The 26,249-nt window shown below is 46.2% G+C and overlaps 1 protein-coding gene across 2 annotated transcripts in view; it reads right to left on the bottom strand.

Annotated features, from left to right (window-relative positions):
* Positions 1 to 5,247: 5,247 nt before the first annotated feature.
* Positions 5,248 to 26,249, bottom strand: part of LOC115528104 (citron Rho-interacting kinase) — a 131,117-nt gene continuing 110,115 nt past the window's right edge. Inside the window, exons 27-43 of one of the 2 annotated variants that reach the window (XM_030335930.1) lie at positions 25,008 to 25,145; positions 24,276 to 24,456; positions 23,529 to 23,620; positions 22,888 to 22,992; positions 22,476 to 22,645; positions 21,706 to 21,750; positions 21,162 to 21,242; positions 20,896 to 21,031; positions 19,113 to 19,252; positions 17,621 to 17,713; positions 16,002 to 16,110; positions 15,774 to 15,902; positions 15,188 to 15,268; positions 13,398 to 13,476; positions 13,091 to 13,270; positions 7,626 to 7,926; positions 5,248 to 6,616 (exon numbers count right to left, since the gene is read on the bottom strand). In XM_030335930.1, the coding sequence (XP_030191790.1) occupies positions 6,593 to 6,616; positions 7,626 to 7,926; positions 13,091 to 13,270; positions 13,398 to 13,476; positions 15,188 to 15,268; positions 15,774 to 15,902; positions 16,002 to 16,110; positions 17,621 to 17,713; positions 19,113 to 19,252; positions 20,896 to 21,031; positions 21,162 to 21,242; positions 21,706 to 21,750; positions 22,476 to 22,645; positions 22,888 to 22,992; positions 23,529 to 23,620; positions 24,276 to 24,456; positions 25,008 to 25,145 (2,084 nt within the window). In that variant the 3' untranslated portion in view covers positions 5,248 to 6,592. Of the gene's footprint in view, positions 6,617 to 7,553; positions 7,927 to 13,090; positions 13,271 to 13,397; positions 13,477 to 15,187; positions 15,269 to 15,773; positions 15,903 to 16,001; positions 16,111 to 17,620; positions 17,714 to 19,112; positions 19,253 to 20,895; positions 21,032 to 21,161; positions 21,243 to 21,705; positions 21,751 to 22,475; positions 22,646 to 22,887; positions 22,993 to 23,528; positions 23,621 to 24,275; positions 24,457 to 25,007; positions 25,146 to 26,249 lie in introns of those variants that run through there. The other variant, XM_030335931.1, reaches the window with a different exon arrangement.

Below are 26,249 nucleotides of genomic sequence, written 5' to 3'. Positions count from 1 at the left end.
CTTCTAGGTCATTTGGTTTACTTGAGGTGGAGAGTGGCCTAGAAAGCACTCCTACCTGGGTAACTGGCTGTCTCACCCTGAAAATGCAAGTGATGTGGGAACCCTAGATTTGGGGGACTATAGGGATTTTAAGTAGACTGTGGAAACATGCAAAAATCCTCTTTCCAAAACTGGATAAAGTACTTTTAAAATACAATGGAAAAAATTTACCTAAGCTCAAAAGTGTAAAAGCGATCTATTCAAGCACCAGAAAAGAAACTTGGTGAGCTGTGAGCACAGGCCCTATGCCCTGGTGGGGACTGAGGGAGGGTGCTGGTGGGGGCCCTGCATGAGTTGGCCCAGGAGGGCACTGCCCTTTCTGTGAGAGGGATTAGAGAATCTGGCTGCTAGCCTGAGTCAGAGTCAGAGCTCAGAGGAAGCCATCAGCCCCAGGCCGCAGGGGGAAACAGTAAGAACTTAAAAATCCACTGTAAAAACTAATTGGGGACCAGTAAACCCTGTGAGAGCTCTCTGCAGCCCAGAGGCCACAGGAGACCCCCCAAGAGAGACCACCACTGTGGTGGAAGGATGCAGGCATAGCCACTCCATGGGACCAAGGTATCCGCATTCTCTACAGCAGTTTGTGTATCTAAAAGACTTCCATTTTCTTTAAAAGGCAACACAAAGGAAGTCTCCTATGGTTCGAAAGACTGCTCACAGACCCAAGTGAAATCCTCAATACCCAAGAAGCTAGAGGTAAGGGAAATTATTTCATGGATGTGAAATCACAGGGTCAGAGGAGACCCCAGATCACAGAGGCAAAGCCAAATGTAGAAGTGAAGTGTCCTATGACCGAGGCAGGCAATGCTTTATTAGCATTCCCATTACGGGTGAGGACTGGTTACATGGTTAAAGCTTAACCCAAATTGCTTTTGAGTGAAGTTGTATTTTTCCTCCCGGAAATCTATGTACAAGTGAAATTTATAGAGCCAAAGGTAAGGCCTTTAAATTACTAACATGTAAGTAAAATGGTATGGGTCATTAGAATCGTATGTCAAAATACAGAAACCAGAGATTAAAGGACCCAGGCAAAGCCCTTTCCTTCCTCCAGCTTTGCTTATGGGTGTAAATAATGTAAGGGAAGTCAGTAGCACTCCGAAACCAGGTCAAACCCTGACTTCACATTAAAGTTGGCCGTTCTCCCACTGTCCCCTCCCTAATGAGATTAGGGATGTTGATCCAGTTCAGTTGCTGACTAGCTGTATGACCTTGGGCAGATCACATGGCCTCTCTTAGCTTGACTTCCTCTCCTGAAAAATGAGAGGGATTGGACTAGCACTAGATGATCCTAGGGCTCTTTCCACACTGGGAGCCACAAAGCCTTTACGACATGGATGGGATGTGGCCACAAACAGGAAGTTAAGAGGCTGGAAAAGCAAAAATGCCAGCCCCCTCAACTCGCTTAATTAGGTACTTTCCAAACTCCAAAGACCAGGATTAAAAACCCAGAACATCAGTAATCTCATCCATGGCTGAGGTCAGAGACAGCCACTTTAGGGAAGAATAAAATGCCATTTGGTTCACCTCCCATTATTTTTAGATGAACAGTTTCATTTCCAAACGTGTTCAGTTCTCCCCAATACCCGATTCTCCACCAGTGTTTACAGTTTGAATGAATTGATGAGGATCCAAGTCTATGGACCACTCAAATCTTTATCCAGCTTCTGAGAAATCCCCCCCCCTTAGCACCTCTCTTGATCAGCAAATTAGTGGAGGAACAAGCCAGAGCCTTCTGACCTGGAAGACCAATGCTAATTGTCTTCAGGAGAAAATAAGGAAGTTAGGAACACACACGCATTTCTTCTGAAACCTAAGTCATCCCAGCTGTTGTAGTAACATCTGTAGGGCCTTCCTGAGAGTCATCACTGTTGTCAGACCCTTGGAGAGGATCCCAAAGGCTGGAGCAGCCAGAGTCCAATCTGCGGGGCCCACCCTGTCTCTGGGTCAGCTCCCAGTCCTCATCTTTTTCGTCCTCAGCACCACTAAAGGGCCTTTGCCTGGATGAAGATGTCAGCCCTCACTGCTGCCTTTTCTACCACCTTGGTGTGAATTCACCCATCTCATCTGGAAAATTGTGAGTACCCTAGGCCACCTTTAGCTTTCCTTTTTGTGGTTCTTGGAAAGACCACCTGAGTTGCTTATAGTAGTGAAGTCATTTTCAAAGTTTGTTCTTCTACCTCCAACAAGCCCTTTAGTTCCATTAATCATTGATAGACTCAAAGGAAAGCCAAGTGATCAACACTGTACTATATTTCCACTAGCCCAACCCTCCCCAGCTTTGGAAAATAAAGCCAATATTTGATTAGGCAAGTGATGAAACATTTTTCTCATACAAACATTGTGTGCCTGGAGCCCCAGTCTCCATGGTGTAGACATCATAAGAAATATTTAAACTGCCCAGAGAGAAATCTGACTAGAACAGGCCAAGGTTTCTCAACCTTGGCACTATTGACACTTGGACCTGATATAATTCTTTTCGGGGGTAGGGGTTGCCCTGTTGTAGGACATTCAGCAGCATCCCTGGCCTCTACCCACTAGATGCCGATCGTGACCATCAAAAAGGTCTCCAGACTTTTGTCAGATGTTCTTAGGGTAGGGGAGCAAAGTTCAGTGGTTTAGAACCACTGGGACAGGCCTATTCAGCTGTTGTATTGCGAGTGGAAGCTTAGCTGCTCCTAGGCGTAGCCTTAATGCTTTAGACTTAAATCTGCATGGATGTCTTCTAAAGCAAATCTGATTCAAGAGGCCCAAGTTTTCTGAAGACGAATTTCAGTCCCATTAAGCAAATTATCTCTTTTTGGCCTAAGTCTCCAAAACCTAGTTTCATGGTTATGAAATTTGCTGTACAATCAGTGTCTTTAGTCTCATGAAAATTAAGCACAGAAAACGTGATGTCTGATTTTGTGCTTAAGAAACAGGAGTGGTGGCCCCGTGGAAGGTTGGGCCTCATTTTATGGTGTGGCTGAGTGATTTGTCAGTTCTTTGAAGTCATTCCTTAGGGTCCAAAGAACCTTTCTGGCACATTCCTTTTGGAACCAAACCGTATTTACTTAGAAAGTATTCCTTGGCTGCCAAGAATCCTCAGGACATTAATTGAAATGGTTGGTGTTTAATGGACTTTCCCCAGTATTATAAGGAAAGAAAGGTTCTGACATTTTATTCATCTTCTGAGTCATTTTCATTCTTATAGTTATGACCTTTGGCAGATTTTTATCTCCATCAGTAAAGTAGAAAACAGATTTGCAGGTACAGTCCCTGTAAGAAGCATGTCAGATGTGGCCCTCCCAGTCCGATTGTGACTGTGGTCAGATACCTTCATTGGAAAATAAAAATCGAAGAGTAGAAAGCAACAGGAACCATGAAAAAATTCACCATTTGCCAAAACTGATGTTTGGATCAAGCAGAGTTTGTACTAACAATCACGGGAAAAATTTACCTCACAGACTGTAAAAATCCATCCAGTTAAAAATAGAAGTATTTACATTTTAAATTACCTTGATCCAAACTCCTCCCCCCAAGGAAATAAATCTACATCATTAAATTCCCCACGACCGGGGCGCCTGGGTGGCTCAGTCGGTTGAACATCCAACTTTGGCTCAGGTCACGATCTCACTGTTTGTGGGTTTGAGCCCTGCATCGGGCTCTGTGCTGACAGCTCAGAGCCTGCTTCGGATTCTGTGTCTCCCTCTCTCTGCCCCTATCCCGCTTGTCGTTCTTTCTCTGTCAAAAATATTTTTAAAAACTCCCCCACGACCTTATAATGGAGAGAAGTTTTAAAGTGACCTGTTTTCCTGCTTAGCTGCATTATGGGAAAATTAGGTAATCCATCCTCAAGTAATCCTTTCAAAATGGCCTGTTTGCATAAGGACCTTTCCTGTTCTGCAGTCCTATAAAGTGACCTAACAGCCAGTTTATGGTTCACTGGAAATAGTGACCAAACTTCCAACAAGGTCTTGCTGTTGGGAAGGACTGCTACCGGGCTCTTGACTCCAGGAGAGCAGTGTGCTCCGGCCTCTGTGTTGCTCCCCCGACCCCAGAAAAAAGCCTCCTCGAGAGGGAAGCAAGGTCCCACGCCACAGTAACAAGCCCATGCTGACACTGGCAATACTGAGGACTTGTATGGTCTCTCAAGAAAAGAAGAGGTCGTTGCACAAAAGCAAACATTTTAGATCATTGCTTTATTTCACTATTGTTTAACAACAAAGTTCATTCCTCTCAAGGTGGATCTTGAATTGTTCCTTGTGTTCTTTTCCTCATCCTGAATAAAAAAGGTAATGAAGAAAAAGCCTGTACTTTTGGAGACCTAGAATCTTACGTATGCTAATAAGCTTTTGACTGCAATTTCGTGGTACGGTATTTCCTGCTGGCATCTTGGTGGTCCCACGGAGCTCCCCACCCTCCAGTGAAGGTGGCTGTCCACAACTACCACCGTTGAAACCAAAAGTAAGTGTTGAAAAATGCACCTTTTACAATAAAAAAGTAGAAACCAATTCAATTTCCTTTTTTTTTTTTTTTTACGAATATAAAGTTTCTTGTAAATATGTACAGTCTTTTGAGCTAGTTCTATAGCAGGAAGCATTTTTCACAAATGAGACACACAATATACACTTTCAGGGCTCAAGAAGCCCCATTTCTCATGGAGATCCTAAATGAAATGCCAAGACTGAAAGACCAGTTTTCAGTGACCTTTCCAAATACTTGTGGACCAAGAGACAAAAACTTCAGCAAACATTCAGTCTGATCTGCCCTGGGGGAGGGAGGGGATGCAGTATGACCCCAAAGACTCCAAGCGACACATAAAACACAACAGCATGACACCTGCCAAGGGTGCAGTAACGTGGAGGGAGGGACATAGGCGTTTCGAACAAGAAAGCACTTAGGTTAAGAGACGAGCAGGAAGGAGCTGGGATTTGGGCCAGGTTGCAATCTGGAAAGTGATCTGACGTGGGTTGAAACGTGGTCATGATCCCCTGCAGTGGTGGAAACAGGTCTACCTTTCAGCCTACCTAGGATGTGCCTTGGTTGTTCGAGGCATGCGTAAGAGTCATGGAGAATCAGAAGCAAGAGATGCCTTGTGGGAGATTAAAGGCAGAAGTAAGGCCGCTGTTAGCTTGCCAACTGCAAAGCCTCTAGGTTGGTTCTTTACCAGTTGCCAGGAATTTCGCATTCTGGTAGCGGGCAGAGAGAAACCATGTGAGCAGCACTGCACCTAAGGAGGACCTCCTGACCCCAGCAGAGGTGGAAGAGGGGCCGCGGCTCTCTCCAACTTCCTGGTCTTAGTCTAGCCCTAGGGAAAGGCTCACTTGGGAAGTCACAGTTTCGTGGGGTAGAACTGTGCTGGATTTTGTGTGAACACGGAGTCATCCACGAGGGAGGCGGCAGGGAAGCGTGAAGGTGTGAGGTGGTGGTTTGCTGAAATCCTTCTCTGGTCGTAAGGCTTGAGCGTTTGGTTTTTTGTTTGTTCAGTGCTACAGACTGCAGCTTTTTGTGGCCAGTGAATTGGCAAGTGGTCAGAGGGTCTCGATTCAGCGGGAGCGATGGTATGGTACTAGTACATTGGCAGAGCAACCCAGGGGGGCAGCCAGGTCAGGGGGCAGCACATGCAGTGAAACCGCCATGCAGAACTCCCGGACGGGTCTCTTCCCATCCCAGGGTGGGGAACGACGCGCTGTCGCGGACAGGAGGTGGATGGCCCCCCGGTCCTCTCCCGGGCCCAGAGACTCATCAACGCTGGGCTCCGAGCAAGTCTATTGCATGCTTTCCTGGCCAAAGCTACATGGAAAGCAGGGACAGCAGGCTGGGGAGATGACGCTGAGGGGCGGGGAGGGAGAGCTCCTCGAGGTTCCTTGGCCCCAAGTCACTGCCTCCGAGCTGAGGCCTGATGACCTCCGTACATTCTCAGCTGGTGGGAGGGGAAGTCGTCAAGGCCATAAAAGGCAATGAGAACGGTAAACATTTGGCTAAGATGTCACCCTGGGTAAAACAGGGCCATCTGTGAGGATGGACTGGAACAAGAATGAACCTACATGAGCGCAGGAGGTTAGCCAACTGGCGGGGACTCTTCTACAATACGTTTCCGTAGCAAAGACCTGATGGTGTGATCTAGCTAAAAATGACTACGACAGGAAATACATTGCTATTCAAATCTATTAAGAATTCTGTTGTCTTTAAAAAAAAAAAAGAAAAAAAAAGAAAACCAACCAACCCTAGGATCTTAAAGTAGCTATTAAATAGGATTCTAACCACGTTGTAGTTAGCGCAGGTTGGTTTCCTTTGATGAACTGGTACAGGCTAGAGCCAGGTATAAAAGTTTGTGAATGCTCTGAAAGAGAAAGTGCACAGAGGGTGACTGCAGGAAGGTGCTGACGGCTCCCGAGAGCCTCAGCCCGGCACCACCTGGCTGCAGGGCGTCCACACTGAGGTGGGTCTGGACCCAGCTGTGCCGTGGGGTGGCTGAGCAGATGGGGGCTGGGGTCCCCTTCAGCAAAGTTCCTTAGAGTGTTTGGGGTTTTCCTGCAGATTAAGATGAGGAGTTGGTTTTTCTGGCTGAGATTTATACTGAAGACTGGTCCCAGACCTAGGAGCAAAATAAGGAGGGGGTTTTAGCTGAGGGGGCCAGAAATGCCTGTGCTCCCCCTGCCTGATCCCAGGAGGAAGTGTGCACCACCCGGCCTCCCTGCAGCTGTTAATAGGGAGTGCTCCACAGTACGGCTCCAGCTCTGAGCTTGGGGTTCATCAGGGAATGACATTCACAGAAAATTCTCCAAAGCTGTGGATGGATCTCTGTTACACACACACACACACACACACACACACACACAAGCCCCCATTTTATCGGTAAATCAGAGGGGAGAAGAAAAAACACTGAATGGCCTATCCTCCTCTCTTTATCGGCAGGGGTCCCAAGAGCCAACTGCAGGTGGCCTTGGGAGAATGTGATCTAGAAAACCAGCCCCCAAGGACAGAAAGGTGGCTGTGCTGTCCAGAGGGGTCCCTGGAACCAAGCCTACCGAGGAGGCATCAAGTACTTGGGCCTCCCCCTGCTCGTCGGGGTCCCCTTTCCTTCAACACATCCCTCCATCTCAATTGCTAACCTAAAATTACACAGATAATAACGTGTATGATTTAAAGATTTCAAAAAGCTCAAAGTTCTAGGGGGCAACCACTGTTAACCAGTTTCTGTGTAGCCTTCCAAAAAATTCTTGAGGTACGTATTTGTAGATGTGCCTGAAAAAAATAAGACATAAGCGTTTTGTATAGTAGGCTATCATTTGTGTTTAAGAAGGAAGGATACACATAGATACTTGCTTATGTGCATAGAGTGTCTCTAGAAACTGCGAACACTGGTTGCCTCTGGGGAAGCGAATGATATACCTTAGGGTAGCTATTCCATTTTGAGGTAGACATGTATGCATTATCCATTTGCTTAGAAAGGCCTCTTCTTAAATACATTTTCTTCCTAAACTTGTTACCATGTCCTAAAACATCTGAATTAATAATAACAGAGTCTCCTTTTTACAACAGTGGCCCCAAAGGGCCCTCAGCTCCTCAGGTCACTCCTCTGGCCTCTCCGGATGGTGCCTCACCTTGTTGACCTGGGACAGTGGGGTCCTCACGGCTCCCGCAGGCAGCCGGCCCCGGCTGCTGTCTTCAAACAGCCTCCCAGGTGAGCGTTCCCTCCGCGTGCTGAGCATCCGGCCTGGGGACTTCTCTCGCTCCAGGGGGCGGCCAGGAGACTTGTCCCTGCGCAGCTCTGTCCGCCCCTCTCGGTAGCGGTGGGGTGTGCTTGGCTCTCGTGGGTGGCTGGGGCCTTCCGGTGGCGCCGGGCTAGAGGCCACACGCTTGGTGATGTGCTCGTTGTATGTTGGTGGGCCTCGCTTGTTGGGGCTGCGGGCAACAGGAAAGGGAGGTGCGAAATGAGAAGTCACAACCTCAAAGGGGCATTTTCTTCCTCTGAGCAACCCCCAGGTCCCAATCCCACCAGGAGTTCTTCAGGCTTTTTGTTTTCTTTTGATAGGACAGGAAGAGAAAGAGGACAACAAAAGAAAATCAAGCTTCCTGGTCTCAGTGCAGGTTTTTACTGCCAGACCCTGTGCTAAGCTCTTTATGTGCTTTGACTCATTACATTGTCATGACAGCTCCACAAGCTAAGAGCAGGCATGACCCTCACAGCAGAGGCGATGTGGAGACAGGGAGGCTGAGTGCCTGGCCTGAGCTAGGGAGATGCAGAACTGGGATTCCGACACAGGTCAGTTTGACATCCTAATCCCCACCCAGTATCCTACTGACCTAAGTATTTTGCAGAATCTGTAAGGCACAGAAGGAAGTCTTCATTTAGGGGAGGAGGCTGCTCAAAGGCCCTTGATGCAAGGGAGCAATTTTGAGAAAGCCTGTACACATCTGCCAATTCTGTCTCACTCGTCGGCCTGGTGTTTGGTCACCTCTCCTTCCAGGTGGCTTTCCAAGCATCTTTGTGGCACCCAATACTGATGTGAGAGGGATCAGGCCTGACAGAATTAGAAAACTGAGCAGGACAGACAAAAACAGTACAGTTGCTCAAAACACGGCCCTGGCCCTGAAGATTGACAGTTAATAACCAAACAATAGAAAACACTGGGGCCTTTTTGTATGGCCAATCCAACCCTCCCCCGAGCCCGGCCTGGATATTTCGAATGAAGATTTCAGCAGGTACGGCCCTAACCACCTCTCTGAAGAAGGGAGATCCAGAAACAGAACTGAGAGTGAATTCCTTCCCACCCCAACGAGCAGAAAAAGTACTCAGTCCTCCTCATCTCAGTATAATTAGAGCCAGGAAAAGGGAACCGACTTAACATGGGCACATTTTATGGAGAATATTACTTGGAGAACATGTTTTGATTGATTGGAACTTTATCTCAGAAAATAAAAGTAGAAATCGGGCAAGTAAATTTATCCTCGTTATTTTTAAAATCTAAATTACAATTGGAATTACAGGCTGATTCTAAGAATGAGCCAAGTATGAATCACATACTGATTTATCTTGCTCTAATTTTTGCAGCGAAATTGTATGCTAATATGCTCGATGACATACTTTCCATCAATGTTGGACTTTTGCAGTAAAATCAGTCATTTCTTCAGAAATGTTTGAGAGAGTCACTGGTTTTCCCAGAGGCCCATCTTAATCCTTGATATTTAAATCCTTCTCTTTGGAAGGGGCCAAGTTAGTTGATTTTTTCTTCAATTATTGGTCCAACTACCAGAATCTCTTTGTCAATGCTCATAATTGAAAACAAATGAGAAGCAAAGGCACCTACTGGGGGAGGAGAGACTCTAGAGCAAGCTTGAAGGCCAAATCTGGACAGATGCCCTGGTTTTATAAATAAAGTTTTATTGGAACACAGCCATGCCCATCTGGTTTTGCACTGGTTGTTGGGCTTTCATACTACAACAATAGTTGAATGGTTGAGACAACCATATAGCCCACAATGCCAAAAATATTTACTATCTGGACCTTAACAGAAGTTTGCTGATTCCTGCTCTACAGTGAAACAGAGAGGTGAGTAGAGATAATTAGATAAGTGATCAGTTCATTGTGAAGTTTTTCAAGTCATTGTCTGGCTTCCCTGTGCAATTCTGTCAAGATTCCAGATAACATGCCCAGAAAGCCAGAACCCTCCTGTGCTAGGTGGGTACAGCAGAAAAATCTGAGATAACTCAGATTTCAGCATCTTGAAATGAAGGTTTATATTCATCTCTAGTCGTGTGGCTTTAAGATACGGAAGACAAAAAAAATAAATTCCAACTAGGAGAATTACATTAAGCCTGTTTGTAATGGAGATGAAAGTATAAAATGTGTCCACAGGGGCCCATCATAAAGCAAGTGAGAAGATACTCAATGCCCTGGGGAAGGAGGATGGCTCAAGGAAGGCCATTTGGGATGTCAGATTAATGGAATGAAAGAAAATACCCATCATTCTAGGCCAAGTGGGCAATCTTCTATCTCTGTATCCATTAATGACCAATGATCTACCATGCCAATTTTATGTTTTTTTGTTTTTGTTTTGTTTGCAAAGAGTTTCATTTCTTGCTCTGCTAAACAGACCAGGGCAATGAGGCCTGCAGTGAATCATATTCAGCCAAGCGGGGCTTCTACATTCTGACCTGCCAAAGCAGTCTGCATAAAAAGATCATTTTACAAGCCAAGAGACAACCAAAGACTAACTGTTGATTTTCCACACATGCCTGGCAACAGCAGGAAAGCAACAGCATTATTTCTGCCTCTTGTTCAAAGGAACCGGAACCATTTCCAACCACAGGAATAAGCAACTTCTTACAGAGACACCATATAGTCTCAGAAGGAAGGTGCCTGCCATCTAATTAGTGAGGCAGTGGAGAAAAAAAAAAAATCTAATTATGGTACTTTGATTTGTTCTTGGCATGACTTGGAAACTACTTAAAGAAAATCTGGACGTTTCAGGATAGAACTGTAGCCCTTTGAACAGTTCCTTCTGAGGCAGGGTCAAGCCAAAAGAGTTAGGAACCGCTGGTTATTTGGCACTTCTGATTTTCTAGCAAGTGCCTGGGACTAAAACCACACTGACCAAAAATTCAGACTAACTCATATTTCAATAGAAGAAAAACTATTCATTAGGACATAGTCTCAGAATATTAAATTTATGATTTTTTTCAAGATCTAAGCATTTTTTAATATTAGAGATAATTACAATGTGGTGGAGGGACTAAGTCCCTTGAGAATAAAAACATGTCTTCATCTGTGGATCCCCAGCCCCAGACATTGTGTCTAGCACATGGTAGGGGATCCATGTAATTCTTTACAGAGTAGACATACCATTCCAGAAAAATTTAAATCCTAGGTCAGTTAAATATTCCCCTTGGGTTAAATAATCTCAGAATTTATTTGCAGACCAAGATCTTAAAGTTATATACATCAAAGCTCCACATCGACCTGGATCTGGCTCACAGCCCTCTGTGTCAAGACCAGGTCAGTCCCACTTCCATGCACTGCTGATGGCATTGCAGATGGATCTGGCCTTCAGGGAGGAATTTTCAGCAAGATCTATCAAAATTACAAACAGACGTCTGATGTCACCCGTCAATTTTGTTTCTAGGAATTTATCCTACAGATAGATTCCTAAGCATGCAAAATGACAGAAGCACAAAATCATTTAATTTACTGTAGCAACAGTCTGTAAATAACCCTAAAATCCATTGATAAAAAAGCAGTTAAATAAATCAAGGTCACATGAAGGAATGCTAAGTAGGCATAAAAACAACAATGAAGAATACTTCTGATGCCAACGTGGAGCAGTCTCCAAGGAACATTAGGTACAAGAATGTGTGCTGCGCTACCACCTGTATCAAAAAGAGGAAAAGCACTTCCAGAATGGTACAGCAAGGATCGCCGAACACCCGTTCCTCCATAAAAGCAACAAGAACACTGGCAACAGCCGTCAAAATAAACTTTTCAGAACTCTGGAAATTAACCAGACTTGTAAGAACTCTAACAGCAAGGGCATTTATGCAAGAAAAATAACTGATAATCCCAGTAAGAACAAGTTTTGTGACATGTTAATGTGACCTATTTCTACCCCCTTTCTCCCCAGAGCTGCAGTTTTGAAACTAAGAGCCCTGTAAGAGTAGCCTCTGGAGAGAGATCAGGATCGAAACTCCCCAAAAAGCCCCATCCCCAGAAAACAGTCTGACCTGCATGGCTACTCCCCAGAAAAGACCATTCGAGGGGCTTTTTCCTTGACCCAAGTCAGGGCTTGCTCATGAGAAAAGCCCTATTCCCAGATGTTTATCAAGAACAATCAACAGCAAGTGTTTAATCTGCCAAATACCTGAGGGAGTGCTACCAGTTGGGGAAGAGGCTGGCTAAAACACTCAAAAGGAAATCTGGGAATAAGATGTCTGCAAGGCATTTTGAAATGGTCCCTTATATTCATAGGGATTTAGAAGGCCATGCACACAGGAAAAACCTGAGAAGGCTTCAGTTCTCAATTCTGGCTGACTTTGAGCATTGAAGGTATGCCCAACACACACCCTAAGCAAAAGGTGAGAGACTTACTGATTCAACGCATTGAACAAAATCTCTGCCCTGTCATTAGCTGATAACTAACCTAACCAAGCAGAAACTTGAATGGCCAGCCCCACATAACAAAGAATACAGACTTTACAGATTTAGTCCAGGAGAGTCACTCAATAAACAGGAACAACAGGGGCCCTTGGGTGGCTCAGTCGGATGAGCAGCCAACTCCTGATTTTGTCTCAGGTCATGAATTCTTGGTTCATGAATTCAAGTCCGGCATTAGGCTTTGCACTGTCTGTGCAGAGCCTGCTTGGGATTCTCTCTCCCTTTCTGCCCGCCCGCCTCAAAATAAATAAATAAACATTAAAAAAATAACACCAAAAACAGCAACAACAAAAACGGGGGAGAGGTGGGGAACTGATTTCCAGAGTTGCCACATTATAGTATTTGAAATGTTCAGCCTCCCAACAAAAAATTAGAAGACATGCAAAGAAAGAGGAAAGCATGGCCCATACGGATGGTGTTATTTCTTCTGGGAAATCTTCCCTGGCCCCCAAGTCCAAGCTAGGAACCCTGTTCTGGGCTCCCGTGGTGCCTTAAACTACCCCAGTCAGAGGCCCATCCTTCTAAGCTAGGCTATAATTGCCTGATTGCTCATCATGGCCTCTCTCCCACTGGGCTCTATCAGGGAGGGACTGCATCTGGTTCTTCAGCACCATACCTCCTGCAGCAAGCCCAAGTAGCATGGCAGAGTATCTGCTAAAGCAATGAATGCACAATTCATGATCGATTCTAGTGCCACTAAAAAACTCAAAAGAGAAAGACCAGACATTTCCTTCCACCTTTTTCCAAGGGGGCATTTAAAAATTCTCCTGATGCTTGTAAAGGGCACTTTAGTGCTATAGATCCCAAAGAAATGAGTGGCTTGAGCTTGAAGACTGGGAAACCTTTGACCAGTTTAGCAAAATTTCCTGCTATCTTACAGAAAAACACTCTACCTCCTGTAATGGAGAAGTGTTGTACCTGCGGGAGGTGGAGGGGCCCCGGTGGTGGTCAGTGCCGGACTCCTTCACAAGGTTTCCTTTGCAGCAAATAACCCTTAATTTATCCTGGTATGAGGACGCCAGGTAAATCGCTCCTGAGGAAATTGCAGGGCCCAAGTAGCGTGGGTTCGGGATTTCCAAATACGCTCGGGCAGGGGTCCTATGGAGTTCCAGATAAGAGTTTACATTCAGGTTATCTCTGTTGCTAGATGGAATGGAAAGAAACACACACTTGGCCCCAAGCCCCAACCGCCGAGGTTTTCAAAGTCTGAAAGGGCAATGCTTACCCCAGAGAAGAGCGTGCCTGGATCTCAATTACTTCTAGTGAGTTGAAGTGGGTCACAAACAGATAGGGTTCTCTGTAGGCTGCATGGCCACCACAGAAGAGCATGGGCAAGGAAGGGTTAAAAGAGAAACTCAAAACCAGGCTGCAAGGCCACCTTGGACCTAGCAGTCCCACCTAAAGGGATTTATCCTACACATACATCCATGTGCCAACATAATGAGGCATGTTCAGGTATACTCACTGCCATGTTGTCAGAGCAGACGATGGGAACCAACTCAAGGGGACATTATAGGGGGTCAGTTAAATAAATTATGGTACATCTATGGAATTCTGCATAGTTGTAAAACCTGCAAGAAGTTCTCTATGTACTGATACATAAAAAAAACCTGAAGTGTACAATTTTACTTAGTGTGAAAAGCAAGATTCAGAATGTGTAAAGTGTGTCACCATACTGATTTAAACAAAAAGCATTTTTAAAGTGTGTTGGGGGGTAGATAAGAATATATTTTCTTATGCGTCTGTATTTGCACAAAGCACTGGAAGGATAAGAAACTCAAAGAAGTATTTTTTCCCCCTTTGGGGGAGAGGGAATGGAGAATTAGGGAGACAGGTTATTTGGGTGAGGCTTTTCATTGTATACCTTTTTAAAGTGTTACATTGTATATGTTTTCAAAAAACATTAAAGATCGGGTTCATAGATAATTAAATATTTCTGGCCTTAATACTATATATCAATATCATAGTGTCACTGAAACTCTAGGATATGATGAGATCTTTTTCTGTCTTAAAAGTAAAGGAGATTATCACTACCATTCCTTTCAGTAAACTAGGACTTTGGTATTAGACTGTTAGTCGTGCCTCCTGGTACTCAGGCCCTGGTGGATAGAGAGCCTCCTTCCCTTGAATCTAGGCTGACCCTGTGGCTGCTTTAACCAGTAGGATGTGGTGGTAGCAAGAAGGCCTGCCAGCTTGCACTTCTGCACTCTTGGAAGAAGCCCACGTGGAGAGGAACTGAGACCTCCAGCCACCAGCCCAAGCTGAGTTCCCAACAATTATACCAATTGCCTGCCATTTTGTGAGGCCATTTTGGATTTCCTACTTATCCCAGTACCCCCACTGGAACCGCACGAAGCAGAACTATCCAGTCCAGCCTCAGCATCTTAGGCAATGACAAGTTGTTGTTGTCTTGTCCGTAACAAGTTTTGGAACTTGTTATGCAGCAATAGATAAACCAAATAGCCTCGACAGGTATTTCAACCATAACGGCATTTCAGAACATTCACACAGACATGTATGTACATATTTGCACGTAGGTGTGTGCTTATGCTTTGACCCAGCAGCTCCACTTTGAGGGCTTATGAGCAGCAGGTACTATTTGACAAGTGTGCAAAGATCAGTGCAAGGTGTTCATCATAGCAATGTTTGTACTTACAGAAAGAATGAGCATGATCTACCTGCTCTGCCTAATCAGAACTGATTAAACTGACAGGTGTTCAGCTATGCCATGGGATACTCTGCAGCCTTTGAAATGATTTAAATTCACAGGCAATGCTCTCCTTTCTGTCATGAGAGCCTAACAGATATTTCACAAGGCCAATGGCCTTGGCTTACGTGGTTCTTCATCAGAATCTTTGCCCTGAACACTTCTTCAGGTGACTCTCACCTGTGGTGCTTGGTGTCTAATGTAATCCATAAGCATAGTGCTTAACCCAAAAAGGAGTCCACCTGCAATTTTTTCCTAGGACACCAGCTGCTGGCAGAACAGAGCCCTCCATACCTTGCATCACTTACCAAAGGCCAAAGGTAAGCGACTCCACTTGAGATCGTCTGTGCGGCTACGTCTTCCATAAGAATCCACGAACACCCCAAATTCTGCAAGGAGTTGGAGCCCGGGGCATCAGCACAGCCAGAGGCATCAGTATCAATGACACATACTTTGATAGAAGAATTAGGGATTGAACCCAGGGGACCACCAGCCAGATTTAACTGGATCATTAAAACCTGAAGACCTTTGCTGAGTCACATCTCTCAGAGACGTGTTAAAGGAAAGCGGAAGAGACAGAAAATAAGAGGCAAAAGGAGGAGGAAAAGGAGAAAGAGAGACCCAGACACAAGGAGGAACAGACAGAAAGACCCAGAGATAGGAAGAAGGGGGGAAATGAAAAAGAATGAAGAGAAACATCACAAGAAAATGCAAGAAAGAAGGAAGGGAAAAAAGAGAAAGGAAAGGGAGAGAGAAGGGGCAGAGAAGGAAAGAAGTGGCTGCTCTCAGGAGAGAATATGAGAGAGCTGGATCAGGCAAGGGTGCTGGTAGGGTCTGGGGCTCCTGGTGTCTGCGAGCCATCAGACCAGTGGCGGGCGGGAAGCCCTGACTCACCGTGGAAGCAGAGCAGGTACTCCTCCCGCTGCCCTGCGCCGTTCACCTGCACGATCGAGACAGGGAAACTATTGGAAGAGGAGGCAAACACAGCAGGCGCCAAGGAATGGTCATTCTTATCCAGGAATTCTGTAAAGTCAGGTGAGAAGCGGGGCTTCAGGAATGAGCTAGTGTTGGTGGCAAGGCTGGAGCAGAGTGCGGGCTCGGGGGGGAGGACTTGGGCCCTACCCTCAAGCGTGTACTGCTTCATGTCAATTTCGTAGAATTTATTGGTTCCAATAAGGATACTGTAATTGGTGAAGTGGATGCAGCTGCAGGGCTCTGAGGTCTCTATCTCCTGAGACAGAGGGTAGAAGAAAATGATGTGAGTTAACACAGGGCAGCCCCATTTCCACTGCTATTCCATTTCCGCCTCAACTAACCAGCCTTGGAGACGGTCACCTCTGGACTTATTCACGTTCTCAGCCACACAAAGCACACTCCATCCTTTCATGTCCCCCACGAGGGCTGATCATCCCTTTGCTACCTCTGAGTTCTTTGCAACCCCAGACCAAGACCAAGAAAATAAGGTCAAATGGCAGCCAAAAAGAGAAACACCATTTCAATGAAAAGGTTGCAAAAACAGATCTTTAAAAATGCAAATTCTTATCTGAGGAAAAGAACTGGAGAAAACAGGGTTAGAGGGAGTGGTTTTAAGCTTCCTTCTTTTGGTAAGCTAAGTTTCTAACGTGAACCTGTATCACCTATATGATTATTCTCATCATCATTGTTGTCATCTCCATTAGTGATGGGCTTTCTAATTACTTCCACTTGTTTTCAGGCCAGTCCTAATAGTAAAAAAAAACCTAGGCATGCTTATTCAAAACAGTAGCCAAGAATTACAGGGAAGCAATGATTTCTGAGAAATCTCCTAAAGCTAACAGTTCAAGCTCACAATCCACACTATCATCACTGAATATTTCTGATCACCTGCTAAGTATGAGGAAACTTTTAGGCAGCATGACACAGTGAAATGGTAGGGAAAAATCAAACTTCAGTTTTGGTCTCAACTTTGTAACAGGATCTCAAGCCAGCCTCAATTGTCTAACCTGAAAATTGGGGATTATCACCCCTGCATTTCAGAACTGTTGTGGAAAGTATATAATAACCAGCTCAGTTTCTGGATGGTGGACGAACAGCCCACCCAGGATGAAACTATTTCCCTAACACAGAATGACCTCTATGTATGTTCACCCATCAGTCATTTCACTTCTGAGACTAATCATGAAGACACCTGAAATAAAGCAGGCTTACTACAGGTGGCGCTTTCCTAGCCTAGGGACAACGGCCAGTCTCAGGAAGTGAGGCAAATGATCCAATGTGTACCTTGTCCACACGGCAGTCACCATCACCACCACTCTGCTCCAAGGACAATCAGCTCCCTAATTACACATCAGAACCCAGCACTGGCTTCTCCAAAGGTTAATAATAGAAACTTCTAGGATCTGACATAAATTCTGATAAGTGCCACCAGAGACTGCTAGCTTCTCAGAGAGATGTCCTTCCTTTTTTATGTGAATTGAAACGAAGTGTCTCTTCCATCAGCCAGCTTCCTTTCTCCCATAACAAAGGGCTGAATTCACTGGGCCGGCTAGAGAGGCCGTTCACAAACAGAAGGAAAATGAGAGGGAAAAGGGCAGCCACTCAATGCTCTGAAGCTTCCTCCAGGTGTGTCTGTCTCTTTCTCCCTCTCCCCCTACCTAGAGATCACCAAGGCTGAAGGGACCTGGCACACACTGTTCCCTGAGACGGCACGTCTTCCACATCAATTGGTGGGGACAGCAGGACAGGTGAGGCCCAGGACTTACTTTCCGAATGCAGTACTTGCTGAGGTTTTCATTGTAGCGGAGAATGATGACTTTGCTGGGCATGGCTGCACAGATGCAGAGCCCGTTCTCAATCTGAAAAGCAATCAGGGAACAGAAAAAGAGTGTCCGTCGTGTGTATACTGGCTCCAGAGCAAAACTAGGAATATAACATCAATTTTTTTTAATGTTTACTCATTTTTTGAGAGAGAAAGAGACAGAGTGTGAGCAGGGGAGGGGCAAAGACAGAGGGAGACAGAATCTGAGGCAGGCTCCAGGCTCTGAGCTGTCAGCACAAAACCCGATGTGGGGCTCGAACTCCCGAACCAGGAGATCATGACCTGAGCCGAAGTTGGACGCTTGACTGAGTGAACCTACCCAGGAACTCCCAAAAAACTTTTTTTAAATAAAAAGAAAAGAATTGATAAAACTGACAGAGCACACGGTGTTTTACCTTGCTCAGTCCCCGTCTGAAAATCCTGGGCCCATCTAGCAATGTCTTTTATCAGCCCCTTAAGGTTCCTCTAAGAAACCTTTTCAAATCAACACCTTTCTAGGCCAGCCATTCTCCCACTTTATATTCTGCCCCCCCCTTTTTTTATTGCCACAATTAATCATAACCATCATATAAGTGACTAAGAAAAGAATTCCAGAGACCAAAAGTCCTCAAGAATAGTGACCAAGGTCAAGGCCCCTTCAGGAGGTTCCTGGAGTCAACCATAGCCCTCCCCCACTGGTCCTCCGTTCCTCAGCACAGAATTCTCTGAAGGCTCAGTCAGGGACACAGGATGTGTTGGGTAAATGCTGACTCAGTGGCTAAACAACAGATTCCCAGTGAGCCATTTTCTGAGAAGGGAAAGTCAGTGGTTGTCAACAGGATGACTCCAGTGGCCTCAGGCGGCCTGCAAATGCTTGATTCAGATTTCATTAAAGTTAGACATGTTTATGTGTAGGCACCCACAAACACTCTTAATTTTTTCAATAAAAAAAGTTTCCCTAAAGAAGCAGGCAAGAAAATATATGTATTTATGCACCAAAATCAATATGCTATTAGCTACCAAACAATTAACCTGAGTTATTGTGAACTGACTTTATGTTCTATAAATGTCATAAATCAGAATTTGCTAATTTCTAGTAATAAAACATTTTTCATCCAGTCCAGGAGTGGGGATCCATGTTAGATTAAAAAAAAAAAAAAAAGACTCTGTCCTACACACACTGACACAGATATACACACACGTACACATTCTAAGCATGGATCTTCCTTTCAGTTTTGTTAAATTCTCATTTTTCTCTCTGACATTTCCTTTAGATTCAAAGCCTGTGCAAATTTCATGGCTACACAAATTCCTTCATGTGTCTAAAGGAAGCAACAGAAATTTAACCCAGTTAGAAGACATACAATTTTCAAGGTCAAATTGGTAAGCTGCCTCAAAAGGAGGGAAGAGCCGATCTCAAGAACATTCTGCCAGCTGAGGCCCTGAGGAGAGCCTACCTTGCCAGCAGCAAACAAGTGACAGCCCTTCACGGCTTCAAAAACGTTGGGTGAGATGTCGGGCTGGGCGGGAAGGTGAGCCTGCGCCAGGGACTGCTTCACTTTTTTCACGTCAACAAGGCACAGAGCTCGCTCTTCTCCTGAAGGGAAAAGGAAGAGCTTCATGGTCAGTGTGAGGCAGGGAAGCAAAGGTGCGGGATGGCAGTTCTACTTCTCTTCACAAACATCCACGCGGGGCCATGCAGGTCAACAGAGTTTCCCAGACACTTCTGTGTACACAGCTTAGGTCCAAGTTTCAGATCTAAAATGAAAACATCTGGCCTCTTGGTCAAGATTCTGGGATGCAAAAAAAAATTCTGCCGACATAATCAGAGAATGTGAACTATACTTTCAAACACAATCCCCATCAAAGTGAAGATGAGGATGGGTTAGGAACACGGAGGGGACATTTTATGAAATGACAGGCTCGGACCCTTCTGATAGGTCAGTGTCATGGAGGACCAAAGGAAGGCCAAGGATGCATTCCAGATTAAAGGAGACTAATGGGACACTACTAAATGTAGTGCACAATCTGGGACTGGGTCACAAATCAGGGGGGAAAATACCAGAAAGGACGTTATTGGAGCCACAGGTAAATTCTAACTATGAGTAGTGTGTCAGACAACTGCATTCCAACGAGGGATAAATTTCCTGAATCCAAAAACGGTGCCACGTGAAACTATTCTGTGTGATACTATGACAGTAGACCCATGCCACTACACGTTTGTCCAAACCCACCAAGAGTGAACCCTCACGGACACTCTGGACCCTGGCTGATGATGTGTCACTGCAAGTTCATTAGTTATGTCCAATGTCCCACTCTAGTCGGGGATGCTGATAGTGGGGGTGGAGGGATACTGGAACTTTCTGTCCTTTAAGCTCAATTTCACTGTGAACCTAAAACGCTTCTAAAGAATAAAGTCAAGTAGGAAGGGAGGAAGGTAGGGATGGAGAGAAAGGAAGGGAGGGAGGGAGGGAAGGAAAGGAAGGAAGGCAAGCAAGCAGAAAAACAAAAGAGGCAAAGAGAGTAAGTGTTGAGAGCCAGTTCCTGACCATATTATTTCAGCCACGCCTAAAACAAGACCTGACTGTGGATGTTTTTGAACATTGAGCCAACAAATTACTGTTTTCCATTAAAAAAAAAAATAGTACTGCCAATAAAGAGAGAAAAAATTTTTTGCCATGGTTATGTGAGACAATGCCCATGTTCGTAGGTGATACGGTGAAGAATTTGGGGTCACAGCTGCAAGGGACTCTCAGACGGCTCAAAAGTTAGTGTGTGTGCGTGCACGCATGTACATTTGTATAGGAAGAGAGAGAAAATATGGCAAAATGTTAACCAGTGAACAGATGAAGGGTTTCTGAGGGTCACACAGAAATAAGAGGCAACATGCTAACAGGCAGGCTCTCAGAAGGCCATGGCTCAAGGTGGCAGTGACCTCGCCACGACGCCGGCATCAAAGCGTCTGATGTTACCAGGACTCTGAGGCTCCTACTCTTCCCCTGGCTGAATGGTGAAGTGTTCTTTGGGGGTGTCAGACTGTACTGCACTGGCCACCAGGGGAATGAATCTGGGCAGAGAGCGCCATCAGCTTGGGCACCAGCATGGACACGGGGGAAAGAGCCGCTTCTGCTCCCATCTGCCTGCAGGAGGGCCTGCCTTTGTGTTTCGCAAGCGTGACACTGGCTTTCAGGTAGTTTCCCTCGACAGTGAAGAGAAAGCGCCATGTCCTTGGCCTACCACCTGCTATCATGAGTAGCTTCTCCAGGTCCTTGATGATATAAATTTGGAAGACTGCTCCGATTCCTGGGACATGGGTGAGGGAGTTTTTCAAGACATTCAGAGCGTAGAGCCCTTCCTCAGTGCCTACCAACACCACCTGCAAGGAGAGAAGGTCACAAGCACAACATAAGCATGATCACATCCCGGGGACAACCCCATCAAGGAAGAGCCCTTTCTTTCTTGACTGCAGGGGGCGGCTACTGCCAGTGTCCAGAGAACAGTGCTACCTGGTCGCTGAAGGGCAGTGTGCAGTTCATGTCTAGACGGTCATCACCTTCCAGTTTCAGCAGGGAGTTTCCAAGCAATTTCTTTTCGTATTGGAACAAATTTAAAAAAGAAGGAAAGAAAGGAAAAGAAAAAAACAAGGACATGGTAAGATGGAACTGTTCATGACCAAACCATCCAGAGAGATAAAAGCAAGAACAGAGAGAAGTTTGGTGCCAGGAAGGAAGGTTACTCCTGAAAATGCCAGAAACACACATTTGGTCTTGGCTTGCCCCCTATTTTGATCTGAGCTCAGAAGGCAAAACATGAATGTTACTGCTTATCTCTGGGGTGGTTGTTAATTAGCATCAAAGTAATGCCTCAGCTTGATGCAGAAATAAAATAGATGTAGAGAGATTTTCTGTGGTAGGAAATAAGCTGAGGCTAAAGAGATTCCACCTGCAAAGGGTTAATAAGCCACATGGAAGGCTCCTTCCCCTCCAGGCTGCAGCAAAAGTACAAAGCACAGTGTCAGCACCAAAGAAGCAAGCTTCTGAATCTCTTTACCTGAACCCACGCAGGCAGAAGCTCGTAGGAAATACAGTCACGGCCCTATTGTACACATATTAACATGGATTTCAATAACAGGCTCACACAGGTAACCACAAAATAAGTCATCAAATCACTGGTCCACCCGGTGAACAAAGCTCCGATCAGGAGGCTCATGGTTAAGAAGTTCACCATTGTGAACTGTGAAGGTGCTTACTAGGAGCCCAGCATTTGGTCTTTGGTGGAGAAAACACCAATGAGCAAGGAGCCCTGTTTATATCCTGGAAGTTTCCAGGAGGAGTGATGCCAATCAAGGCACACCTACAGTTCCAACATCTTAAGGGTAAGTAGGATTCCAAACCTGCCTACAGAAGAGCAGTTCGTGTGGAAGGTACGAGAAGGTTATGAAAAGCCTTCCCAAAGTTGGCATGGCTGTCGGCAGACTTTTGTGCTGCTCCACAGCCAAGCGCTTGCAAATAAACTCATCAGAGTAAACGAGAAAGAGGATTTCCATATGAGTACATTTGCTGCCGTGACCAAGATCAATCGCCGCCCCAAGAGCTGGCTAACGGCACTGACTGCCTCATTCTAAAGGGCCGCCGGGGGAGGGTGTGTGACACCAGACAGACCGCGTACAGCCTGTATCTCAGTGACACAAGAGTCCCAGTCATGACAGTCTCGGCCATCCCTCCCCCGGAGAGGCGGCAAGAGGGGCCCCACCACTCAGGTCAGTTCCCAAGTCAGCCCACTTTACAAAGACAGCCTCCAGCTCCTGCCTCCATACTCACAGCATCAGCTTCTGCTTTTTCCCTAGAAACTCTCCCACCTGCGACCACAGACTCTAAGGCGGTGACCCAGCGCTGTTTGTCGGGGAAGCTGGGAGCCAGCAAGTAGAGCGTTCTCCCAGGCCAGCAGGTGGTGTGTGGGTGAGACTCCATCTTCAGTATGTAGGGGACATCTAGGGGATGGGACAGAGAGCAGGGGTCCGCTGTGGATTCCTCTCATTCTTGGGAGGGATGGCCCTGAGGTGTCAGACATCGCCCAGGCATGCAAGTCCTAGACCCCACTAAAAAGGGGGAGCCAAGGAGGGCACCCCCTCCTCCCCCTGCTGATTCATCCAGCCCAGTGCCCACCCCCACCCTCACCTCCCCACCCTACCCCACCCCACCCCCTGCCGTGGGTTCTCCAGCTTCCGCTCACCTGCTTTGGCTGTATTTGCAAGCTCAGAAGCACCAACGGCGCCATGAATAGATACATCCCCGTCGGGAAGGCACAGCTCAAATTCTTCCACCGGCCTCTGTCCAGCTTGGTGCAAAGAGGAAGGGCAGAGAGAAAACCAAAAGAACAGGAACAAGAACGAGGGGAGAAGAGAGGAAGAAAGAAACAGAGAGAGAGAGAGAGAGAGAGAGAGAGACAAGGCAAGAGAGACAGAGTATGCATGGAAAGAGAGGCGCACGAGAACAAAGGAGGAGGGAAAAAGGTGTGCAGAGAAGGCGGAGAGGGAAGATAAAAACAAAATAAAGTGTGTCAGATGAGTAGCACAGTCAAATTTCTGCTGACGATGCGGATTTATGGGCTAGTTGACTGAGGCAGAAGTTCTCTGAAGGTGTATTAGCAGGTAGGATCTTCAGGGCAGCACCCTGCAGGTTCCTCAGAGGGGAGACCTATAGACGTGAGTATCGTACCAATAACCTTTAGCGAAGTCATTTGGTTTTTAATTTTCAAAAATGGAAAATCGTAGAAGGCTTGCAACGCAGTTGGAAAAACAAAGCCTTCACGCCAAGACTGGGAGACCTGGGTCAACCACGTGCAATGAAATTCCCCCTGAATTCTTAATTTACCTTCTCTGGCTTCGCTGTCATAAATGAGGACTTTAGATCCCTCCAGGACAATGTACTTCCTGTCCCAGCCTTGCTGTCCTCGTTTGTTATTCCTGGGGATATAGGGATGGATAAGAACATAGGTTTAGACTCAGGAGGGAAGGAGGGAGGGGGAATCCTAGCCACGACGCTTCCCTAGGAAACCTCAGGAATGGAAGTGCCCTGTGCCGTCCATGTATCAGGGGAGGCAGAGCTTCCTTCTCCCCTTGTGGGTTCTGTGGCTGGCCTAGGCATTCCACTGGTATCAGACAGACGAACAAGAGATAAGCATACGGTTTTTATTTTATGTGTGTGTACCTGGAAATCTCCATAAGAAAATAAAGACCCAAAAAGCAGATAGGCCTAGTGTTTGTATACTAGCTTGAACAAAGAGTAGTGGTTATGAAAAAGCAACTAAAATGTATGGGGAGGCTAAAGGAAGATAAGGTGTTACTTTAACAAGGCTTATCTGCAGAGTTTTGTCTACAAGCCTTGCCTCCCTGCTTCTGGTGAGAATATTTCTTTCCTCCTGGAAAAGGGAGGGGTGCTCTTACACGGGAGATTTATCTCCTGCTTTCAGGAAGAGAAAGGGGAGGTCAGAGGGGCCTTCTTAGACCTGCTGTTTCTCAAGTGCCTTTGGCTCAAAATAATCCTGGTTCCAAAGTGGCATATTTTGGGGTGGCATCTTCGCCGGCACATGCCCCAGCCCAAGCCATCCTGTCACAATACCTGGGCACTTTCATCCACCCTTCCAGGTGCAGGCCGCTGCTGGGCTCCTTGGTCTGGAGACCCGGGGAGTTCATTTTGTCACGGCAGAAGGCCTCGGTGAAGTGTGTGGCATACTCGGCTGGCAGGCCACAGGTGGCTGGCAAGCACGTAGAGCACTTGGGATGACACATCACCTGACATTCTGGGGAAAAGCAGTGAACAACCTGAAAACACCTTGTCGAACCCTGGACCATTCTTCCTCCTGCCAGCCAAGCCCCAGCCAGGGCCCATCGGTCAGGCCTCATCACCCAGGTAAATCCCTAAGCTTTCGCAGGAGCCAGGTCCTCCCTACAGAGAGAGGAAACATGAGAGCCAAGTGCTCTCCACCCAGTTGTCCTGGCTTCTCCCCAGGCCGCCACAAACAGGCGTGTAGAGGACCCACTGGCAAGGTTCAGCTGGAGCCAGCACCCAGCCTAAAGGTGGGGAAAGGGCAGCCTGGCAAAACGGGAGGGCTGGAAATCAGCAAAGCGCAAGGCATTTTGCACACGGGGGGTGGACACGTGAGCTGGAAACATGTATAAGCTCTCTCCTTCAACGGGAAAAGTAGCGTCCTCCCACTGGAATGAAAAGCTTCAAAATGAATGCACTATATGGTAAAACATTTTTAAAGGAAAAAACCCACACCCATCAGATGGATTTGTTTAGGGGGAGACATGCAGGTGCCCACGGCAAACGCACCACTGCTTCTCTTACCAAGACATTTGGATGCCTGGCGCCCAAAGTGCACAGTATCCAGACACACAGCGCACTTTGTGGCTCGCATGTTCAATCCTACGTTAAATCGGTGAGGAATATTGTGGTGCATGCGCTCCTTAAGACGCCGACTGAATTCTGAAGGAAAATGTTTAAAAATTCATTAGGTGCTGCAAATGATACCATCAAGAAAGTAAAAAGACAACCCACAGAATGGGAAAAGATATTTAGAAATCATCTCTCTGGCAAGGGGCTTGAAGCTAGAATATATAAAAAGCTCTTACAACTCAATAATAAACAAGACAACCCAATTTTAAAATGGGCAAAGGATCTGACTAGAAGATAAGTAAATGATCAATAAGCACATGAAAAGATGGTCAACATGATTGGTCATTAGAAAAACACAAATCAGGGGTGCCCGGGTGGTTCAGTCAGTTGAGCATCTGACTTTGGATCAGGTCATGATCTCACAGTGCGTGAGTTCAAGCCCCATGTCAGCCTCTGTGCTGACAGCTCAGAGCCTGGAGCCTGCTTGGGATTCTGTGTCTGTGTCTGTGTCTGTGTCTCTGTCTCTCTCTCTCTCTCTCTCTGCCTTCCCCCGCCCCCTCCACTACCCCTGCTTGTGCTGTCTCTGTCTCTCTCAAAATAAATAAACTTAAAAAAAAAAAAAAGAAAAAGAAAGAGGGGCGCCTGGGTGGCTCAGTCGGTTGAGTGACCGACTTCAGTTCAGGTCATGATCTCACGGTTTGTGAGTTCAAGCCACGCATCGGGCTCTGTGCTGACAGCTGGGAGCCTGGAGCCTGCTTCAGATTCTGTGTCTCCCTCTCTCTCTGCCCCTCCCCCACTCATGCTCTGTCTCAGAAATAAACATTAAAAAAATTTTTTTTTAAAAGAAAGAAAGAAAAACACAAATCAAAAGCACAAGGAGATACCACTTCACACCCCCACTAGGAGGTCTAGAATCAGACACATGGAAAACAAGGAGAGGGTGTGGAGAAATCCGAATCCTCATACACTGCTGGTGGGAATGTCAGGTGGTGCAGCCGCTCTGGAAGACAGTTTTGGCAGATCCTTGAAAAGTTAAAATTAGGATTGCCCAGCAATGGTGTGACCCAGCAATGCCATTCCTAGGTATATACCCAAGAAAGCCGAAAACATACGGAGCCACAACATACAATGTTCACAGCAACGTTATTTAGGATAGCCTAAAGATGGAAACAACCCAAACGATTATCAATGGAT

The sequence above is a fragment of the Lynx canadensis genome, chromosome D3 (genome assembly GCF_007474595.2).
Source record: "Lynx canadensis isolate LIC74 chromosome D3, mLynCan4.pri.v2, whole genome shotgun sequence".
NCBI lineage: Eukaryota > Metazoa > Chordata > Mammalia > Carnivora > Felidae > Lynx > Lynx canadensis.
The sequence above is the reverse complement of the archived record's forward strand: the minus strand, read 5'-3'. Positions and strand labels throughout refer to the sequence as shown.